General features: G+C 41.8%; 1 protein-coding gene across 1 annotated transcript in view; it reads left to right on the top strand.

Annotated features, from left to right (window-relative positions):
• LOC139562960 (TOX high mobility group box family member 3-like) overlaps window positions 1-13,897 on the top strand; it is a 62,238-nt gene extending 48,341 nt beyond the window's left edge. The window contains exons 3-7 of the mRNA XM_071381162.1: window positions 639-881; window positions 9,682-9,942; window positions 10,192-10,422; window positions 11,092-11,172; window positions 11,700-13,897. Coding sequence (XP_071237263.1) covers window positions 639-881; window positions 9,682-9,942; window positions 10,192-10,422; window positions 11,092-11,172; window positions 11,700-12,551 — 1,668 coding nt within the window. The 3' untranslated portion in view covers window positions 12,552-13,897. The remainder of the gene's footprint in view (window positions 1-638; window positions 882-9,681; window positions 9,943-10,191; window positions 10,423-11,091; window positions 11,173-11,699) is intronic.
• Window positions 13,898-23,043: the final 9,146 nt, after the last annotated feature.

The following is a 23,043-nucleotide window of genomic DNA, read 5'->3' as shown; positions in this document are numbered from 1 at the left end:
TATTCCTTTTTTCATTTGATTATAATTAATGGACATTTTTGTAGGGGTTGATACATTTTTCATAAGGAAAAATCTACTCTGAAATTTTGAAGTGGAAATTACAAACTTCGGAATCCTTTTTTAAACCTCAAATACACTCCACATTTAACATTTCCTGCATTGCAGGAAAGTTCTCCTACAACAGGGTGATCAAATTAAGATCCTACATCTGTAACATGATCATTGGGATCATACCAGAGTTGTGGACATTTCTTTTTTCTTTGATACATTCTTCTGGCCTGCACCTGATAAATTGGATGTGCATATTTGTCTATTTTTTCCATTAATTATAATCCACATAATAATTCACATGTCCTGTTGCTGCAGGATAATTTTCCTGCTTTAGAAAACTAGCTCAAATTAAGATCCTACATCTGCAGATAGTTTTAGCTAAATGTCACTATAAAGTATCTAGGACTGTAGCGACAGTACTGTTCATAAATTAATCCATTGATGTGGGTGTGTGCTTTTCCTTCCTTTTTCTCGCTCAGCCAACTTTCACTACTAGTTTCCTTTACAGTACACATGATCTGTATTGATTCGCAAACATCAATCAAAAGATATGACCGTGTACTTCCCTCTCCCTATCTGCTCTCTAGACATTCCACACCCCCAGCCTGGGAGACGAGGAGTTTGAGATCCCTCCCATCACCCCTCCTCCAGAGACAGAGTCTGGCCTGGGCCTATCGGATGTGGACTCCCCCTTCCCGGGGCACCCTCTCCAGCACAGGGGACCCTTCACCCCCCAGTTCCCCCCTCAGAGCCTTGAGCTGCCCTCCATCACCATCTCACGCAACCTCATGGACCAGGAGGGGCTCTCCAGCATCAACGGCCTGCCATTGGTGAGTACTAGACTGGACCAACACTTAGGGTTGAGGGGTTTAATAGATACTACGGTCACATGCATAGGCATCAAGTACAGTGTGCTATTAGGTCATGCACCTCTTCAATAATTATAGGGGTAGGGTGGGTATATAGGTGTCAATTTGACATATTTGTTCATGCACAGAGAAAATAGAGTACCAAGCACCAACACTTGGGTACAGGATCAAGGTGCTGTCATATAAACATATAAATAAAAAAGGTCAGGAGAGCCCATGTGACCATTACAGTATGATCTGAGAACCAGGAGAATACCCTTACCCTTTATTAGGCCATAGAGTAACCTTCACTGCACTCAGTGCACACCTCCAGTTGTTACTGCATCTGGCACAGCATCTGGCCCGTTTATAAAGCTGGAGGATGGAATAGTATCACAATGCTAGCTAGACAATGGTCACAGTATGTAAATACTGAATTCTGTTTGGGTTTATAAAGAAAAAACAAAGCCTACTAAAATAACCCTCTTTGTAATAGGAAAAGATATTAATGGATCATGGGCATGATGGCACAATGTATTTTCCCCCCACAGGGAGTGATGAAAGTGAGTCCCCAAAAAATGCAACGGTTTCATGGGTCCGTATACAGTATTATGTATGTTGGTTCCAGAAACCCTGTTCTGTAGATGCTGATGAATCATTCTGTGCTGTCCTGTCCCCTCCACTGTCACATAATGTGTTTCCATGCCTTTATCTACATGTTGTTATGCTCAGAGCCTGAATGCACTCAGTCAACTGACAGACAGAGCTTTGTTTGAGTTCAGAATCCCAGGTTTTGTATTTGGTTAAATAACATGATGCTACTAGAATTAACCTTTCGGTGTGAGTACTTAGAAAGGGAGTCAATGAATGGATATCCAGCTTAGCCTTCCTGTCCATTGATGTGGATGAGACTGTGGAATGGTTCCGGAACCCGGTAATCACTTTCTTTATGTTGATAGAGTTGTATGTTATAGATTCAAAACATTTTGATGTCACTCGCTGACACTATTACAGTAATATGGGATTATTATAGGAGGAAAATATGGAAGCAAAAAGCATTATAAACAGAGAGATGATGATATTGATGCTGTGTTTTTTGGGGGGTAAACTGCATTACATTACATTGAACAAAAATATCATTATAGTTTTAGCCATATTATCCATGTAAAAATGTATTTCAGACCCCCCACTTTTAAACCAGACACATATGGTGAATCGCATATGATATTACAGAATATGTATTTACATTCCGATATGGGCAGGCACTATAACATTTCATTGCCTTTTTTCCTCCCTTCCAAGCTGCTGGCATGTAAAATAATTGCAGCTTTTAAAATATCTGTGCTGCATAACCGAGCCCCGGAAGGCTTTTGCCTAAAGAATTTTCATTTCATGGTCAGTTAAGCTTTTTTACATCTGGAGAAGAAACGGAACCTTGACACAATTATGGTCCTGACTGTTCTCACGACTTGGTGGAGGATTAGATTTGATTCTCCAACATTATTCCTCTTTAGCACCATTTGCATGGCTCATGTCTCTGATTGTAAGGAGACTCTATTAAAACTACAGGGAAAGAATGTGAGGTTTCTGCTCCTTTGCCTCGTGGCATTGTCACTGGGAGACTGTTGCACACTGCTCTGCTCCTTTATCACTCAGCAAACATTGTACCACAGACAGAAAGGCAGAAAGGCTTACCGACCGTGAACTCCATTATGTTCTGGATATGGGATTGATCCCCAAAAGTCCTGAACACAGAGACAATGCAGGGAAATTACATTGATTTATGCCATTGTCTTTGGTTTGAGATTTGAAAAGGGTTGAGGGAAGTAACTATTTTAATTAACTATATAGTGTTTATAAAAGTGTTATTACGTTTTAGGTTCATTTTGTCAGTGGAATGACATTGGGGGACAACATTATGTACACTACACTGTTGTGTATCTCTTATTTGAAACGTCTGCAAGGACATATACATAAACCATGCAAATAAACCATAGTAAGTACGTTTCCCAACCAGCCACAGTTTTCATATTCCCCAAATAGTTTTCTCTGTTCTCTTAGCTCTGTGGCAGTGGGTAATTCGTAACTGTGATAGCCTCTCGCTGCACCACCATGACAAAAAAACAAACAACAGGTGTACAATGTACCTGTACCATTTTCAAATCCCCCTCCATGTAGTTGCTCTGCCAAGTGTTTCACTAATTCCTTTCCCCTAATGCTCCATGTATGTCTTGCAAATTGGCCACAGATACTATGGTTCTACAAAGAGAAATACATGTCTGTGGGCTGGCAGAAAGCAAGTCATTATTTATTTAATCTGCTCTCCTAACAAGCTTCTGACTGTCATTTGTGTCTCGCAGCATGTGTCCTGATTTGTGATTTGGTCTCTGTCAATAGTGCCAAATACTATTGGAGGTGGAACTGCCAGTATCTATTTATTTAGAGCTCCTTTCAATCTCGCTTTCTTTCTCTCTCTCTCTCTCTCTCTCTCTCTCTCTCTCTCTCTCTCTCTCTCTCTCTCTCTCTCTCTCTCTCTCTCTCTCTCTCTCTCTCTCTCTCTCTCTCTCTCTCTCTCTCTCTCTCTCTCTCTCTCTCTCTCTCTCTCTCTCTCTCTCTCTCTCTCTCTCTCTCTCTCTCTCTCTCTCTCTCTCTCTCTCTCTCTCTCTCTCTCTCTCTCTCTCTCTCTCTCTCTCTCTCTCTCTCTCTCTCTCTCTCTCTCTCTCTCTCTCTCTCTCTCTCTCTCTCTCTCTCTCCCTGGGTGCTATTTCTGAAAATATCTCTGTCTTCTCTATAGTATCTAAAGAATTAGACTTTTCCCATATTTCCTCCCTTGTAAGAAAGCATGGCTGTCTATAAAAAGGTTCCTTCTATGTGTCACATCTTCATAATTGGGTTAGAAATAGCCCAAATATCCCGCTTGAATAGAAATGAATATGGAGTAAAATGTATCTTTCTAGGTTTGTTGCCCAAAATTGATGCAGAGATGCATGTTTATTGTATTTACATGAATACATACTGACTATTGGCCAAAGTGTAGTCAGTAGGAATCTAATCTGCATCATTTGCGCTACGTTCACCCTAATGACTTATTACACACAAACATTTAGCCAGCTAGACTAGTACATTCATCCACAGTTGTTTTGCTCTATAGCCAACACCCAGCAATGCCATGCAATTTGGTCTGACCTGAGGATTTGTAGCTGACTGTATGTACAGTATGTTAATTACACCCTGATAGTGTACAGATAGTCTATGAATGTAATCCCCTAGATTCTGACCCGTCACAGACTGTCTTGAATAAAATGGAAAATATGACCAGTGTTGCAGAAACTTTTTTTTTTTTTTTACATTCTCTTATCTTCCTTCCAAGCTGAGTAGCACTAACATCAGTTGTACATCAATTTCAGAGAGTGGAGTTTTTGGTCTTTTTTTTTCTTCGTCCTGTTTCTTTTCTCTTTTTACTTTCAGCCAGACAGATGTTGTGACATATTGGGTCAGTCAGAAATGAAAGATATTCATGCAGGCATGCAATACTTGTAATGAAGTCTCAACCTGACCTTCTGTATGATTGATTCTGTAATTTAGTTTTTTTAGGCAGCCAGCACTTGAAATAAAATGATATCATGTTGAACAAGTTTTAAATACCCAGAGTGCACTGGGAGAAATGGGGGAAGGAAGGGTTTTGGGGGAGGGCATTAACTATGGGGGAGCGGGAGAAGGGGAAGGGGATGTGTAGCCCTTCAAGGTCAAGTAAAATGGGGTTGTGGAAGGGAAGAATTTGTTATTGGGCTGGTGGGTTGGATGGAGAGGGGATAGTCAGTGGACGGACTGTGACTGTGTATATGCACAGCAGTATACTGTGAGGTTTGTTAAAGCCAGAGACAGGAGAGAGGAGTCGAAAAACAATTTATCTTCATGCTATTATAGCCTTTACCAGCATTCTAAATTCCATTTTTCTCATTTGGCTTAAGCACCAAGGTTCTGCGACCAGGGAACCAAAAAGGGAGTAAGAAAATAAGATGTACCCGTTTAAAAGCATATGCAGTAAAGGACTATGTGCAGAGGACTGATAAACTATCTTTAATAGGACTGACCTTTCATGCTGGCGAAAGTTACTGGGGGACTCATCCTTATAATTACCATATAGATGATTTTACCCCTCTTCTGCAATGGAACATTTCCAAGAGCCTCTGTCAATGATTGAATGGAAATTTAACTTGTTAACATTCTTTTCAGACTGTTACGGCTCACACAGTGCCACTGGTAATAAATTCCCCCACCTCCCCAAATTCTGATTCCAATATCTTCAAGAACAGACCCAAGGCTCTTTTCATTGACATCACTGCTATTGAGATTTTATCTCTGGTACTTCTGAATGAGTAATATTGCATTTTCAGTCCAGCTGCTGTGTTTATTAGCCAGTGTGTTGTGGAAGGGTCTCGGCTATTGTTTTGTTTTTTATTGCATCTTATACATAGTGGTTGGGATGCTTTGGTGCAGGGGAGAGGATAGGATGTGTAGTCAAAGCCAACAACCTTCTATCAAACAAGCCAATATGCTTGTGACAGCTTGACAGGTACACATGACTTGCTGTGTATCATTTTGCTGCTGGCTCCTTGAGCTTGAGTTTTTTTTAAAGGTATACAGTGGGGCAAAAAAGTATTTAGTCAGCCACCAATTGTGCAAGTTCTCCCACTTAAAAAGATGAGAGAGGCCTGTAATTTTCATCATAGGTACACTTCAACTATGACAGACAAAATGAGAAAAAAAATTCCAGAAAATCACAGGATTTTTTATGAATTTATTTGCAAATTATGGTGGAAAATAAGTATTTGGTCACCTACAAACAAGCAAGATTTCTGGCTCTCACAGACCTGTAACTTCTTCTTTAAGAGGCGCCTCTGTCCTCCACTCGTTACCTGTATTAATGGCACCTGTTTGAACTTGTTATCAGTATAAAAGACACCTGTCCACAACCTCAAACAGTCACACTCCAAACTCCACTATGGCCAAGACCAAAGAGCTGTCAAAGGACACCAGAAACAAAATTGTAGACCTGCACCAGGCTGAGAAGACTGAATCTGCAATAGGTAAGCAGCTTGGTTTGAAGAAATCAACTGTGGGAGCAATTATTAGGAAATGGAAGACATACAAGACCACTGATAATCTCCCTCGATCTGGGGCTCCACGCAAGATCTCACCCCGTGGGGTCAAAATGATCACAAGAACGGTGAGCAAAAATCCCAGAACCACACGGGGGGACCTAGTGAATGACCTGCAGAGAGCTGGGACCAAAGTAACAAAGCCTACCATCAGCAAGGGCATTGAAGATGAAACGTGGCTGGGTCTTTCAGCATGACAATGATCCCAAACACACCGCCCGGGCAACGAAGGAGTGGCTTCGTAAGAAGCATTTCAAGGTCCTGGAGTGGCCTAGCCAGTCTCCAGATCTCAACCCCATAGAAAATCTTTGGAGGGAGTTGAAAGTCCATGTTGCCCAGCAACAGCCCCAAAACATCACTGCTCTAGAGGAGATCTGCATGGAGGAATGGGCCAAAATACCAGCAACAGTGTGTGAAAACCTTGTGAAGACCTACAGAAAACGTTTGACCTCTGTCATTGCCAACAAAGGGTATATAACAAAGTATTGAGATAAACTTTTGTTATTGACCAAATACTTATTTTCCACCATAATTTGCAAATAAATTCATTAAAAATCCTACAATGTGGTTTTCTGGATTTTTTTTTCTAATTTTGTTTGTCATAGTTGAAGTGTACCTATGATCAAAATTACAGGCCTCTCTCATCTTTTTAAGTGGGAGAACTTGCACAATTGGTGGCTGACTAAATACTTTTTTGCCCCACTGTAGATGTTGAGAGTCTCCATCTCAATATTTCCATCACAAATCCTTATTGATTGGAGAGTAGATTGCATAGACTCTAGGTTTACTTGTGTTTGATACACATGGCCATGTATACAAACACACTTGCTGGATGTAGCCTGATAGGGGAGAGAAGAGAAGGGGTTGGCTTGTTTTTTTAAATTTATTTTACCTTTATTTAACTAGGCAAGTCAGTTAAGAACACATTCTTATTTACAATGACAGCCTAAGAACAGTGGGTTACTGCCTTGTTCAGGGGTAGAATGACAGATTTTTACCTTGTCAGCTCAGGGATTCGATCTAGCAACCTTTCGGTTATAGGTCCAACGCTCTAACCACTAGGCTACCTGCTGCCCCGCTTGTCACATCTGGCCACTGTGCATTCGAGATAAGGACTTATTTACAGATTTATGATGACTATCAAGCTATCTTCTTAGATGTCTGCTGTGACTGCAGACAATATCTGCGTCCCAAAGGCACCCTATTCCCAACATAGTGCACTATGGGCCCTGGTTAAAAGTAGTGCACTATATAAAGAATAGGGTGCCATTTGGGACGCAACTAATATTCTAATTAAAATGCAAATGAGAGGACAGAAGGACATAAATGAACAGACTTGTTGCAGATTCACACATTACATTCACAACCACTGTAGCTGGAAATGATGTATTTCCTTTCTCAGGGACTAGTATTATCCAGGGGTGTTTTGATAGCATTGTTAACATAGATGTGTTAACATTAGGCCTAAGCTAGGGGATGTTCCCCTACTCTATAATCACTCACTCCTCTTCAAACTTTGTTTGTACAGCTTTTTTTGTTACATACAGCATATATGTTACACACATTTTACATGCATGGTACTTTTTTTAACACTGTAGTTACATAGCAAATATATATATTTTTTCATATAGATTACATGAATCACTCACTCTTTTAGGTAAATAGTTGTGGGCTGTAAAGAGCCGTAGATGTATTTGTAGCCACCAGTCCAGTTTATAATATTATACCACTATAGTCTGTATAGCAGGCTGGGTTATGTGATATTATTGTAACACTAGTGTAAGCTATTTCACCACAAACCCATTTACAAAAAGGCCAGCTATCACTAAAGCCAGCAAACACAAGATACATTTTGAAAGGCAAACGATCTTTGAGTAGGGCAGGGCCATAGCTGTTATGAAGAAAACTCAACATTTGACAGAAATGGCAGGATGTGTCATTGCTCTAAGTGATATTGCATCATTGTGATATTGTGTTGAAATGTTGTTACACAGATGGCCATGGCTAAAGAGCTCAGTGTGTTTCATCTGTGATGCTCTCAATGAGCAGAGAGTCACTCAGAGCACTAACTTAGCTCACTACTGGAGGTGACAATGAGACTTACACATCAAGTGGAACATTTTAAAACTGAAGATATGTAAATCAACATTACATCGCTATCCTATTGCTCGAGTTTATTTCACCATTTATTAAAAGAGAGAATTGAATGGTTGGCATGTTTTATTTCACTGTTTATTCAAAGAGAGAATTGAATGGTTGGCATGTTTGCATCATTAAATTGTATTCTATTCCGTCTCTGGCGGAGTATTTCTATGTAAATATTGAATACATTTCTGCCTTGTAGACTGTTTTGTGATAGGTAGTAGACATGGCATATGAGAAAGATGGGAGACAAATGGATTGTAAATTCAATGTTTCTGTTCTGAGAAGGTGTTTGAATATTGTTTTGAAGACAGGGTTCGTAAGGTTCTCTCAATAAGCAAGGTGTGTGGATATATGATGTGTTGATGTTGGGAGAGATGGAGTTTGTGCTGCTGCTGAATACCAGATGGATACCCAGGGAGAACACACAAACACACACACACCTCCCAAACAAATCACATTTTTGTTGTGTTTGGTTATTTTTCACTATTTCCTGTCAGCTCCGCTGCATCCCTGATCATTCTCCCCTCTGAGAGAATGGCAGGCCATGTAATTCCATCCTCAGTGCAATCAATGCAAACATCTACCTCTCCCTTTACACAAAGAGCTTTTGAAAACCATAATGTTTTATCTGGAAGATATATTCGAAAATATGAAGATGGTATTGATGGTATCATATACTCAGCATTGTATAAAGAGGAAGAAAAATGCCCATGACACGCCAATCGTATCCCTTCAGACAGTTGAATTATAGAGTTGATTATACAGTATATAAATATATTTTCACTCTTTGGCAGTTAAAGTATGATCTATGAAACCTGCCAGCAGATAGCATTTAATCTCTAAACATACTGGAGGAGGTATCATTTGTGCCCCCGTCTGCCAGCCAGGGGAAATGTATAACCTTCAAAATGTCACAGAACTTCACAGAAATGTATAGCATTTTTATTTGTTGCATGGCATTAAATCCAAAATGTCTTCGAGGTAGTCATTGTGCATACAGATGTTTTTGTCCTGGTATTAGAGGTTATGTAGCCTAACCATCTCAAGGGTACTAACTCTGTCCATTATACACCAGGGTCTGAGCAGTCAAAGCTGTGCCACAGATTTCCATACAATAGAGTGTTGTGAACTGTATCAATTGAGCTGTGAAGCTATCAAACTGGCGACTCAGGTTTCAAGATAATTCATCATAGTTAATAATGGGAGAAGTTAAAGACCCAGGGCCATGTGTTATGTTATGTGATGCATTGTGGCCATGTGACAGTCTGGAAGAATGTGATGACCAGATTATTGTACTGTTATGCTCTGGTCCAATATATGTTTGTGCTGTATAGCCAACTCCTATTTGGTTGTCATGCCAAACAAATAGCTATATAGCACAAACAGATCTGGGACCAGGCTACAGATACAGTACGGTCTCTTACAAGATGCTGTCATATTTACTGACTTTTCCCTCTCTTTCTCCTCTGATTCAGAACATGCAGGGCCACCTCCACCAGTACCCCCCTAACCCCGCCATGGTCATGAGATCCATCATCAGCATGAACAACCCCAATGGTATGATGTCCCGGAACCAGCTGACCACCATCAACCAGTCTCAGCTCAGTGCCCAGCTGGGCCTGAACATGACAGGACCCAAAATCCCCCATACTTCGCCCTCACCACCAGCCAGCAAGTCGGCCACGCCCTCACCCTCCAGCTCTATCAACGAGGACGACCAAGACCAGGACAATAGGGTGAGTGAGGAAAACTCTATGAAACTGCCTTATATAAAAACACATTTTAAAGAAGGCTGCACTAAGACTGTGCTCACTTTAGTGTGAAATAGACCTGATTGAATAGCACAGTGACTGCTTGATATTCATATACATTTGTTGAGAGTGGTTCTGTTAGTAAAGTGTCACATGCACATTCCTCTGGCACTACAACAAGTCACCATTGAATTACATTCATCTGTCTAAACCAGATCACTCTTCTTGTAACAGGTAATGGCAGGAGAGAAGCGCCCAGCGCCAGATGCTGGGAAGAAGCCCAAGACCCCCAAGAAGAAGAAGAAGAAGGACCCCAATGAGCCCCAGAAGCCAGTTTCAGCCTACGCCCTGTTCTTCAGAGACACACAGGCCGCCATTAAGGGTCAAAACCCCAACGCCACCTTCGGAGAGGTGTCCAAGATAGTGGCCTCCATGTGGGATGGCTTGGGAGAGGAACAGAAGCAGGTAATCCATCATTATCTGTCAGAGCAATCCTACACTATGACGTTTACATCACTGGGTCTGCATTCACAAAGGCTGTGTTTACACAGGCAGCCCAATTCTGATCTTTTTTTCGGATCAGTTCTGTTCTTCAGCTCTGAAAAAGATCTGATGTGAAAAGATCTGTGATTGATCAAAAGACCAATTAGTGGAAGAAAAAATAAATCTGAATTGGGATGCCTGTGTAAACGCAGCCATAGCATCTCAGACTAGGAGTGTTGATTTAGAATCAGTTTAGCCTTTTAGATCATACTGAATACGATTATATATGAACAGGACAGGGGAGACTTACCAGATCCTGAATGAGCACTTCTACTCTGAGATGCTTTGTGAATACGGGCCCTTGACTTTTATATCTGATTGAGAAGCAAATGCATGATGATCAGTAATTAGCAGTAATTGCTCTAAGGGGATGCATAAAGTCAGATTGTATAATTTTTCCTGCCTGCTCTTTTCCCAATCAATATGTCGAGAGCTACAGAAATAAATCGATGAATATAGACATCAAAAGTAGAAGGCTTTTTAGTCAGTTATATTGTGCTGCCTATGCCGGCAGTTATATCTTGTATCTCTTTACAGAGTGATCCTTTGTTTGTCACCTGTCATTCACACCTGTCCGTCTTGTCATAACAGGGCTATAAAAGCAAAACAGAGGCTGCTAAAAAGGAATATTTAAAAGCCCTCGCTGCCTACCGCGCCAGCCTGGTTTCAAAGGTGAGACACTGCTTTCACTTTTCAGCCAACAGACGTGTGAACTGCTGGGAAGAAGCTTTCACTTTTCAGCCAACAGAAGTGTGAACTGCTGGGAAGAAGCTTTCACTTTTCAGCCAACAGAAGTGTGAACTGCTGGGAAGAAGCCCAAGAACCCTACTTTTATTTCTGACTTGTTATATTTTTGATTTGACTTGATTATTATTGATATTGATGTTTGTACTGCATTGTTGAGGAGCGCTGCATTTCACTGTACCGTTTATAACAGCAGTATCCTGTGCATGTGACAAATAAACATTGATTTGATTTGAATTTCATTGTGACAAATAGTAAACTTAGATATTCAAATGTTCCTGCACGAGCTGCATCCACATCATGAATCTTTTCAAGATTGCAATCTTAGAAAGTAAGAGGATTTATAGCTAGACGTTGTTACCTCAGGCTATTGTCTAAATAAACATATTTGTTTAGTGAGTAAGTCTAGTGTCCATTCCTAGTCTGTATCTAACATGCTGTTGTTTCCCTTCCAGGCTGCCCAGGAATCAGCAGAGGCTCAGACCATCCGTTCAGTCCAGCAGACCCTGGCCTCCACCAGCCTGTCCCCAGGTCTGATGCTGCCTTCGCCACTCTCCCAGCACCCGTCCATGTCCTCCATGTCCTCCATGGCCCAGGCTCTCCAGAACGGCATGCCACGGGCCATCGCCCCCAAGCCGCTGCAGATGAGGCTGGGGGGCAACCAGATCGTGACCTCGGTGGCGGTGCAGCACCAGAACATGCCCAACGGTGTGCCATCCCAGCTGCTGAACCAGATGGGTGGAGGTGGTGGAGGAGGGGCCATGGTGGCCGGAGCCCAGCCCACGGCCGTGTCCCAGATGAGCCCGCCCATGCAGGGTTGCGTGGGGGGGCACATGCAGCAGCTGCAGCAGCAGCAAACACAGCAGCAGCAGATGCAGCAACACCTGCAGCACCACCAGATGCAGCAGCAGCAGATGCACCACCAGCAGATCCAGCAGCAGATGCAGCATCAGCATTTCCAGCACCACCTCCAGCAGCAGCTGCAGCAACACAACATACAGCAACAGCAGCAACAACAACAACAGCAGCAGCAGCAGCAGCAGCAGAGGCATGACATGCAGCAACAGCAACTGCAACTCCACCAGATGCAGATGCAGCAGCTCCACCAGCAGCAGATGCAGCAGCATCTCCAACAACAGCAGCAACAGCACCAGTCCCAGTGTTCCCCACCACAACACTCACCTAGCACGCCTCAATCAGTGGGGGGCTCCGCCTCCATGGGCAGTCCCCAACCCGCTCCCCAGCAGCCACACCCCTCCCAGATCCAGGCCCATGCCCAGGTTCTGTCCCAGGTCTCCATCTACTGAGCCAAATGAATGGAAGATATCTATCTTATCTCAAAGAAGAGGAATAGAAATAAAAGCATAATTTCCATGTTGCTTTTCTAAGTTGCACTTAAGAAGTGTGTAAGAATTAGAATGTTTTACAAAGAACTTGTCCATTGTTATAGACGGATATGAATACCTACGTAGACATGTAAAGGGGCAGATACCTTAGCTGGATTTTGTCTATAAAATAGGCTGCGCTATGAGGAAAAGTCGGTAGGCAAATGCCCATTGATTGTTTATTGTTTGTTTGTTTGTGTTTCTCCGCTCAATTGTCAATTCAAAACTGACTTTGGGCACATTTGTGAAAGGACTGGTGTACCTGACTCACACAGGGGAAGGAATGCCCTGTTTTTATTTAACGATAAAGCTTTATTTATGAGGTCAAAGTTGTCAGTTCAGCCCAACTACTGGACACAATGAATGGATTTCAACAGGCATTTTTTGCAGCTCTAACCTCTCCCAGAGAAGAACACCTGAACTGAATGACTTACAGGTACAATACTGGAGACCAGTAACCCACACATTAAACTTGTTTCCACACTGGCCAGTATATTATGAGACTTTCTACCTTTTTCCCATTTTTCTCTTGCCCTACATTCCTGCAGATGTAACTGTTTAACAAATTGTCTAAAGGAAACTCTCCATAAACCATCATGCATTTCAGGCCAATGTGATATCTGAGTGCATTCATCCTATGGCATGAAGGCAAGAGACAATATCTTAAGGAAAAAGGGAACTGAAAAATGTCTTTGGGATGGGGGATTGTGGGGGTTGCTGGATGGAGGAATGGAGGAATGGACAGACTGAGAGACATAAACTGCCATAAGATAATTTATGTCATCATATGTCATCAAACTGTAAATGTAACCTACTGTAAGTGTTTTGTAGAGTTGGGGACCTCCTCTTTCCACTAAAATACCCATTTGTTCAAAAAGTATGTGTAAAACTGGCACTCCAAAAAATCCTCCTTTTATGTATTTGTTTTTACCTCAGATGTTTAACAATTAAATTATGTTTCTTTTGTGTGATAAAGGGGATATTTTATGGTAAATGAAAAATTCCACGATCAAGGTTGATGGTTTCATGATTGATTGATGTATTTTTACACTACGTACTCCTTGATACTACAAAACTTATCAAAAGTAAGAAGAAGTAGCAGAGACACTTTGTTGCACTGTCAGAGCCAATTGAAAAGGCAATGGGGGTATTTTCTTGCCAGATGAAGTGATATATCCATGATGAAAAGAGAAGCGTTGTACATTTTTCATATCACCTGTTGTAAAGTTTTAATATGTGAGGCTGTAATTAAAACATTGGTAAAATGACCTGTATGATTACTATATCACGTAGTGCATTTCTGCTCTTTTATACTTTTTTATGAGTTATAATAGCAGCAATTCATTTGTTTGTATTTTGCTTACAGATAAAAATCCAACTGCTTTTTTTAAACTGTCCATAGAATAAATGCATTTTAGTATGAATATTCTACTTGTTTTTGAGCTCTTAATAGGACATTTAATTTAACGTTTGAGTTTAAATAAAAACACAACCAGAGACATTCCATCTATTATACGATATTAGCCATAATTTTGTATGACGTCTTCATATTGTTAGCTATTGAAAAATGTGAAGAGAAAAACAATATTTATGTATAGAATTATTTCAAGATAGTAAAAAAAAAAGATTTGTATGCTTTATATGGAGTAAATAAGACGTATAATATAATAATAATAACGATGCAGGGATATAAAACCTACTTCTCATGTTGCCATTATTATAGTGTGTATATGTTTCTCTGTGATTTCAACATGGAGTACCAACCATTGTAACTGTGTCAAACAAACAGTGTTGAGACTGGAAAGAGTCAGCATGTAACTGGTGCTTGTCTCAATAACAGTCCTCATTCTCACTGACAAATGTTTTGGATTCTGACTCTTTCTTCACCAGGAACTAACCGTTTCGTACCACCACATATTAACTACTTCATTTCTAAGATAGCCTATCTTCAGGGGGCTCTGAGCTTACATCAACATGGAGAGTGAGTGGGGGAGGGAAGGCTGGCAAACAATAATTATCATATATCCACAATGAGCAGCAAAGCCATTAGACTACGTAGGGGGGAGGGACGTTTATCATAAACCAATTGTGAAATAAATCTGGACCTGTAAAAAAATGGTGAAATAAAACTCATGCATATTTTATACCGCCGATATATAATTTTATATAATTTTCAAAATGTGGCTTTGTATTCAATTAGTTAGTTTGAAAAGGCATTTGTAATTTCGGTTTTGAGGGCTGGCTGCTGTTGCTGTAGTGTGTAGTGATTGGCTCTTCATCTCTGTGTGGAGCAACGATGCCCATTTCTCCGCCCGGCTTGATTAATTGCAGCATCTGTCCTGTCAGAAGGCAGTAGTGAAGAGGTCCGCAGAAAAACTGCAAATAAGCTCTGGCAACAGTCTAAAAGCGCTTATGATGAAATGAAATTAAAAACAGCAAGTGCCGTTCATGACCTGAATCTCAATAGGAGAGGGTGGGTGGAGGGAGGTGGGGGGGAGGAGAGAGAGAGAATGTTGTAGAGTGGGGTGTCCATGGCGACCAAACACATGCTTAAAAGCACGCAGTAATGAGGCGGAGGGAAATGGCTGATATTATTCTGAACAGATTCACGGTGGAGCTCCCATTAATAATGCATGGAGCACCTTGTTATTCCATAACCCCACAGCACTGCGGTCACTGTGTGGACAAATATCTCACAGCCAAGGATGGGAGTTTAGGGACTGTTCAATAAAAATATTACAGATTTATTTAGAAAACATTGTTAGTAGCCTACATCCTCAACATACATTTGAAATTATTACTGTTGAGCAAGTCTTTGGGAGACTGACTGGATTAGATTGAAGACCTAGCTGAATATATTTCACTTGCTTTCAGTGGACTTCCATTGAGGTTTTCTGCAGGCATTTACACTACATCATAACCAGTGTATTTATCTACATTTGCAGAAGTAGGCTAGTGCAATATTTATAATAAATTATCCCTCCTCACAATTTGGCGGTTTTGATAACAAACATAACATAATAAGTCATATGTTAGGCTATATCAGGAATGGGCAACTTTTGAAGGCCCTCGGATAAATTTTCACAACCAAAAAAACTCAGTCAGGGTCTCAACTTACTGTTACAAGTTAGAATAGTAGAATACTCTCACGTTGGCATAAAGAGATTCGGGAGACAGACGCAGGAATGGGTAATATTTTTTTTTATTTTACCCAGATGACAGAGTGCCCTGTAAAGGCACAGGGACGAAGACCAAACAAACACTATACAAAAACACAGGGTTGAAACCCAAACAAAAGAGCGAGGAGTACCTCAAATAAATAACACACTCGCACAATGATTAACACACGGGACGAAACCCGTAATCATCTGCGCAATCCACAATGGCACGAAAGCCAAAACACACAGCACAGGTACTCACACGCACCAACGGACATAGTAACAATAATCGACAGGACAATGGTAAACCAAGGACACACTTATACAATTACTAATCACTGGGAATAGGGGCCAGGTGTGCGTAATGAAAGTTCTGGAGGGATCCGTGACAAATACACAAGGTGCAATTTAGAAATTTGGTTGTGCATCAGCAGTTTTTCTCTTGTTATGTCAGTCAATGATAGTTACTCAATTAGCCCATGTCAGCAAAAAAATTTTGATTGGTAAATTAGTCTAGCGGCCAGCTATCTAAACTTATTAATCATGGTTAAATTACCGGCCGGGGGGCCCCCATTGATTTTGTTAGTCGGTCTCACTCGGATATCATATCAAAAACTGCTAACATTTCTCTCCATCCTATGGAAAAATGTGTAGAATGTTTGGAAATTAGCTGTAAAACAGCACATTTTCCTCTCTGACCCATTGAAAAAATGAGTAGAATTGCATGAAATTAGTTATAAAATTGTAAATTCTCTCCACCCTATGGCAAAATGTGTAGAATTGCAGCAAACTTGCTTTAAAACTACAAAATGATCTCTACGCTCCATGTCAAAATGTGCAATAATTAACTCTAAAACTAAAAAAATGTCTCTGTTCTCTCAGGTGCAGGGGCTGCTAAAAGGTTTTGCTCACAACTGCGGCCCCTCATGATGTGTTCAGATTTTTTGTGGCCCCTACCACATTAAAGTTGCCCATCCCTGGGCTATATGATTCATGCATAACCTGAGCCAGTTGCCTTCATCCTTATTCGGGTCTTATGCCTCATATGCTTGACGTTGTGTTAGAGGAAGCCTGAGGAGCCAGACGTGGAACCTGTATGATCCCTATATTTTAATTATTTATTTGGGTCCTGTGATTTCCTGTTCAATGCACAGATACAATGTAGTCATAACAATAGCCCTGCTGCTACTGACCCCTAGTCCCCCAAACACCCAGACCCACGTAGGCTTGGACCATACCCCACACCCAAGCTACAGCCAATATCTGTGTCTGGACTTGGACTCTAACTCCGGTATGCAGAGTTGCTGACCTGACACTTTGCCTATCAAAACTATGTCTAATATAAAAGCACGCAGCCTTTGGGTGTGTCCGAAATTGCACCCTATTCCCTTTATACAGATGTAGGATCTTAATTTGATCATGCTTTTGCAAGAGAACTTTCCTGCAATAGAGGAAATGTAAAACTGTATTTGAGGTTTAAAAAGACTTCCGAAGTTTGTAAATTCACCTTGATTTCAGATTTGATTTTCCCTTACAAATAATGTATTAACCCCCCAAAAAATGTCAGTTAATTATAATCCACATAATAATTCACAACGCGACAGGTTTATTTTCCAGCTATAGCAAACTGGCTCAAATTAAGCAAACTGGCTCAAATTATCATCTGTAGTGCATTACTTTTGACCAGAGCCCTATGTGAACCCTGTTCAAAACTGGTACACTATATAGTCCCAGTCGGTATTAAATAGAACGTTGCGGCCCCGCCCGCCTGTGAGGAAAACAACCCGTGGCTACCCAATTGACTAACAGCAAAAACTGACCTTTTTCAAATGCAATTTTCTTTTTGTCTGCTTGTTTTAGTCAATTACAAAACTACATTTAAGAAAAATACATGTCTAAAGATTACTTTTCAGCATTGCCTGCTCCCAAGCGTTCTCACTCCTTAGAAAAACGTAATATTGTAGGGCTTCCCTAATGCCCCATTTCATGACGGCGCTAACGTTAGCCACGCTAGCCAAGAACAACAACACAAATAAAAGGACTATAAAGCTAGAAGTAGTTAGGGAAGTTACAAACAGACTATACTGAACGAGATAAATGTCTTACCTGTGATTGAATGTTTTCCCTACTTGGATACCGAGTCTTACCAGTCTTCCACATCGAAAACCTGAAACCACAGGGCTCTTCTCGTGGGATTTTTTACCTGGTTACATTGACCAGCACAGCAGCTTTTCAGCATTTCTTGTTATTTCTGTTTAACAGAAAATCTACGCCGAAGTTGTCTCTTTTACAATGGGGGTCAATGGTAAAGAATGTTTGTTTTTCCCAATTTGTGGGCGAGATCGAAGGGAATACCGACTCGGGGTATAGGGAATAGACCTCCATTTCAGATTCTGCCTTTAACTCCTAACACCTGGTCCTGGAGAGATGACAGTTGACCATCCAAGTGCAATGGCAAAGCTTTGTTTAGGGGAACCGTTAAGCTCACATGTTTAAAGTCCACTGGTGATCTTTGTTTGGAGAACTATTGACCCCATGGTTCAATGATGAACTTTGTTTAGGGGGGCTCGCTGGCTCTTCAGGCTTTGGCAAAATGAATTCTTGACTCCCTGACCAATGGTAACCTTTGTTTCAGGAACTTTTGACCCAGCAGACCATGGATGGACATAGTTGAGAGGATAAGCAACCTCTCAGGATGATAAGACAAATTTAGTGTCTGTGGGAAGCTTGTGATAACCCCATACAACCCCTGTAAAACTTTCACTGATGCGTATCCATAATGTTAGTGTAGGGCATTTGCATTTTATTGTCGCTATAATGAATGTAGACCTACTAAAAAGAGTATAATGACTTGGGTTAGGGTCCTTTGCTCTGTTTTTTGTAAAACAAAAGAAACCACAGCATTAGTTTGCCGTGTTGGTAGTTTAACCAACACATTGAAACCTAGCACACACACATACACACACAGGACACACACATTCTCAATCCTTGGTGACAGTGATTCAGTCTTTAGGATTATCCCCTCTTTTGTTGAATTCAGTGAATGTAAGGCTGAACTGGCCACTCTACTGACCTTAGTTGGTCTGAGATTCATGCTATGTCATGCTATAGTTGGTCTGAGATTTACACTATACTCAGGCCTGATATTGGCGTTAGTTTACCCCAAAAATATAAAATACCATATTTAGAGGGGTACCCAGCTCCAGACGTGTTTATAGGTTTGTAATCAGACATTTATGTAGGCTAACAAACATCCTTACTAACCCAGCGTATAGGCTACCTCCTGAAATAGAACTAAATACAAACTGGAAATCCACTCTGACAGTATACACTGAGCATACAAAACATTAGGAATACCTGCTCTTTCCATGACATAGACTGACCAGGTGAATCCATTTGACAGCTATGATCCCTTATTGATGTCACCTGTTAAATCCACTTCAAATCAGTTAGATGATGAGGAGGATACAAGTTAAAGAAGGATTTCTAAGCCTTGAGACAATTGAGACATGGATTGGGTATGTGTGCCATTCAGAGGGTGAATGGGCAAGACAAATATTGAAGTGTCTTTGAACGGGGTATGGTAGGTAGGTGCCAGGCACACCGGTTTGAGTGTCAAAAACTGCAACTCTGCTGGGATTTTCACAGACAACAGTTTCCCGTGTGTATCAAGAATGGTCTACCACCCAAAGGACATCCAGCGAACTTGACACAACTGTGGGAAACATTAGAGCCAACATGGGCCACATCCATGCCCTGACGAATTGAGGCTGTTCTGAGGTCAAAAGGGGGTGCAACTCAATGTTAAGGTGTCCCTAATGTTTTATACACTCAGGCCTAATGAAACTATTCTAAGACACAGTCACTACACATCACTTCAGTTTGTTTTAGTTCTCATGTCTCTTTAAATCCAACCATCATGTGAAAGCAGCAGCTCTAAAGGAAACTTTAGGGTGAACACAAACAAGAACGAGAACACATTCCTCAAGTACAAGGCAAGGGAACATTCCAGAATCGTTACTGTCAACTTCTGCAAAGGCCATCGAACAAACATCTAAAGTCAAATATCAGTTGGACGAAAATGCCATCAAGCCTGCCTATAGTCCCACCATGCTGTGAACTGAATATACATTGAGACCACCCACTGGGCACAGGCGTCAGTTCTATGTCTAGTTTTGATAGAAATTTGGTTGAGTTGTCAACTAATGTGAATTCAACATGAAATCAACCAAAAATATCACAATTTTCATTGGATTTAGGTGAAAAGTTGGTTGAAAAAAACTAAATTCCCTTACGTTGATGACTTTTTGCAAATCCAATCAGTTTTCCACGTTGAGTCAACGTCATCACATTGAATTTTTTCTTGTTGAAATGACTTGGAAACTATGCTGATTCAACCATTTTTTCCCTTCTAGTGGGCAACTACCCTTAGCATTCTGCAGCTTGACTGGCTACCCATCCACATCGCTCCGGCCAAACGTCACGCCCTCTGGATTTGTTTCCTCCCCGATGACTTCTCAAATGCAAACACATTCAAACCGATCTGAATGGTACCAGAAACCGAAGGGTTGGACCAGAGCCGGTCTACACGAATTATGAATCACAATTTTTACATCAGCACAAACGATTTCTAGGATGGTAGGTTGAGTTATACATGTATGGAGCAATCGATAGAGCAGTGGAATTAAATTCAAGATGAGTTGTCAGGCAAGCATTCTGAAGTTCTAATGTATTTTGTGTTGAGTTGTAGCTACGAGTGACTAGTCATTTATGTCAGTGATTTGAGAACTCTGGCTATAGTATATTGTGACAGAACATCATAGCCCAGAGGTGTTCTGCAGAGTTGCCCATTCTCTGACATGGCTTTTTGTTGCAACTTACTTAGCCTGTTTATAAACTATTACCGAGCTCACATGTTTCTATGGCAACAAAACCAGACCAAAGTGATAGCTTACATGTGCGTGCTGTGTCATATCCAATTAAGTCAGACTGACTATATACCACCATTATGTGTTCCTCTGCTCTGGAGGAAAATCAATAAATATGGACGTGCCCAACAAGGATCCCCCTTCTTGTTTCTTTTCTTATCCACTTTGGACTAGCAAGGAAACCGGGAGGCTAATATAGATCAAGCCACTAGGATGTCTCTGATGCTACAAGAGGCAGGTGCTCTGTAGACACCATTCAAAACTTGGTCTATTCAGTCCAAACTCCTCTAACGCTCCATTCATGCATAGCAAAACACCATCTGCTGCTGTTTTGCCTGGAGCAATCACAGCTGACCAAAAAAAACATGATACCAGCTGTTGCCAAACAAAAGCCAAACAAAGGGGGCAGTAAAAGGTTAGACAAGTTCGACCGCGCTGAAGATTACTCAGTGGAGAGAGGGAGAGAGCAAGAGAGGAGGTAGATGGAACATTTTTGTTGGCTCCCTCAAATCATCAGAGTAAAAAGGGTCTATTCAGAAACAGTGAGTGTAAAGGGTTAACCATTAGATATTTAATCCCTTAGTCTAGAAGAGCCTTAAAGCATCAGTGGGTCAGGAGATAATAAAGACGGAGACTGTGGATGAGGATGGCTTCACTGTTCACACAGTCACCCTCAGTTCTATGTGTGCTCTGGGGACAAAAGAAAATGGGCTAGGGGGGAAGCATCATGGTATATTATCACTGTCCTGGTGCCTGCTGTAGCATGGAGAGGCTGGTAGGAGAGCATGTAAAACACAGGTGTTAAATGAGACTGAATTAAGCAGGCAGAGGGCCGGAGGGGGAATCACATGATAGAGAAGGAAGAATTATTCTAGTGAATATACACTGCTCAAAAAAATAAAGGGAACAATTAAACAACACAATGTAACTCCAAGTCAATCACACTTCTGTGAAATCAAACTGTCCACTTAGGAAGCAACACTGATTGACAATACATTTCACATGCTGTTGTGCAAATGGAATAGACAACAGGTGGAAATTATAGGCAATTAGCAAGACACCCCCAATAAAGGAGTGGTTCTGCAGGTGGTGACCAAAGACCAATTCTCAGTTCCTATGCTTCCTGGCTGATGTTTTGGTCACTTTTGAATGCTGGCGGTGCTTTCACTCTAGTGGTAGCATGAGACGGAGTCTACAACCCACACAAGTGGCTCAGGTAGTGCAGCTCATCCAGGATGGCACATCAATGCGAGCTGTGGCAAGAAAGTTTGCTGTGTCTGTCAGCGTAGTGTCCAGAGCATGGAGGCGCTACCAGGAGACAGGCCAGTACATCAGGAGACGTGGAGGAGGCCGTAGGAGGGCAACAACCCAGCAGCAGGACCGCTACCTCCGCCTTTGTGCAAGGAGGAGCACTGCCAGATCCCTGCAAAATGACCTCCAGCAGGCCACAAATGTGCATGTGTCTGCTCAAACAGTCAGAAACAGACTCCATGAGGGTGGTATGAGGGCCCGACGTCCACAGGTGGGGGTTGTGCTTACAGCCCAACCCCGTGCAGGACGTTTGGCATTTGCCAGAGAACACCAAGATTGGCAAATTCGCCACTGGCGCCCTGTACTCTTCACAGATGAAAGCAGGTTCACACGCACATGTGACAGACGTGACAGAGTCTGGAGACGCTGTGGAGAACGTTCTGCTGCCTGCAACATCCTCCAGCATGACCGGTTTGGCGGTGGGTCAGTCATGGTGTGGGGTGGCATTTCTTTGGGGGGCAGCACAGCCCTCCATGTGCTCGCCAGAGGTAGCCTGACTGCCATTAGGTACCGAGATGAGATCCTCAGACCCCTTGTGAGACCATATGCTGGTGCGGTTGGCTCTGGGTTCCTCCTAATGCAAGACAATGCTAGACCTCATGTGGCTGGAGTGTGTCAGCAGTTCCTGCAAGAGGAAGGCATTGATGCTATGGACTGGCCCGCCCGTTCCCCAGACCTGAATCCAATTGAGCACATCTGGGACATCATGTCTCGCTCCATCCACCAACACCACGTTGCACCACAGACTGTCCAGGAGTTGGCGGATGCTTTAGTCCAGGTCTGGGAGGAGATCCCTCAGGAGACCATCCGCCACCTCATCAGGAGCATGCCCAGGCGTTGTAGGGAGGTCATACAGGCACGTGGAAGGCCACACACACTACTGAGCCTCATTTTGACTTGTTTTAAGGACATTACATCAAAGTTGGATCAGCCTGTAGTGTGGTTTTCCACTTTAATTTTGAGTGTGACTCCAAATCCAGACCTCCATGGGTTGATAGATTTGATTTCCATTGATCA

This window comes from Salvelinus alpinus, chromosome 33 (assembly GCF_045679555.1).
Source record: "Salvelinus alpinus chromosome 33, SLU_Salpinus.1, whole genome shotgun sequence".
Lineage (NCBI taxonomy): Eukaryota > Metazoa > Chordata > Actinopteri > Salmoniformes > Salmonidae > Salvelinus > Salvelinus alpinus.
This window is presented reverse-complemented; position numbering and strand designations above follow the sequence as displayed.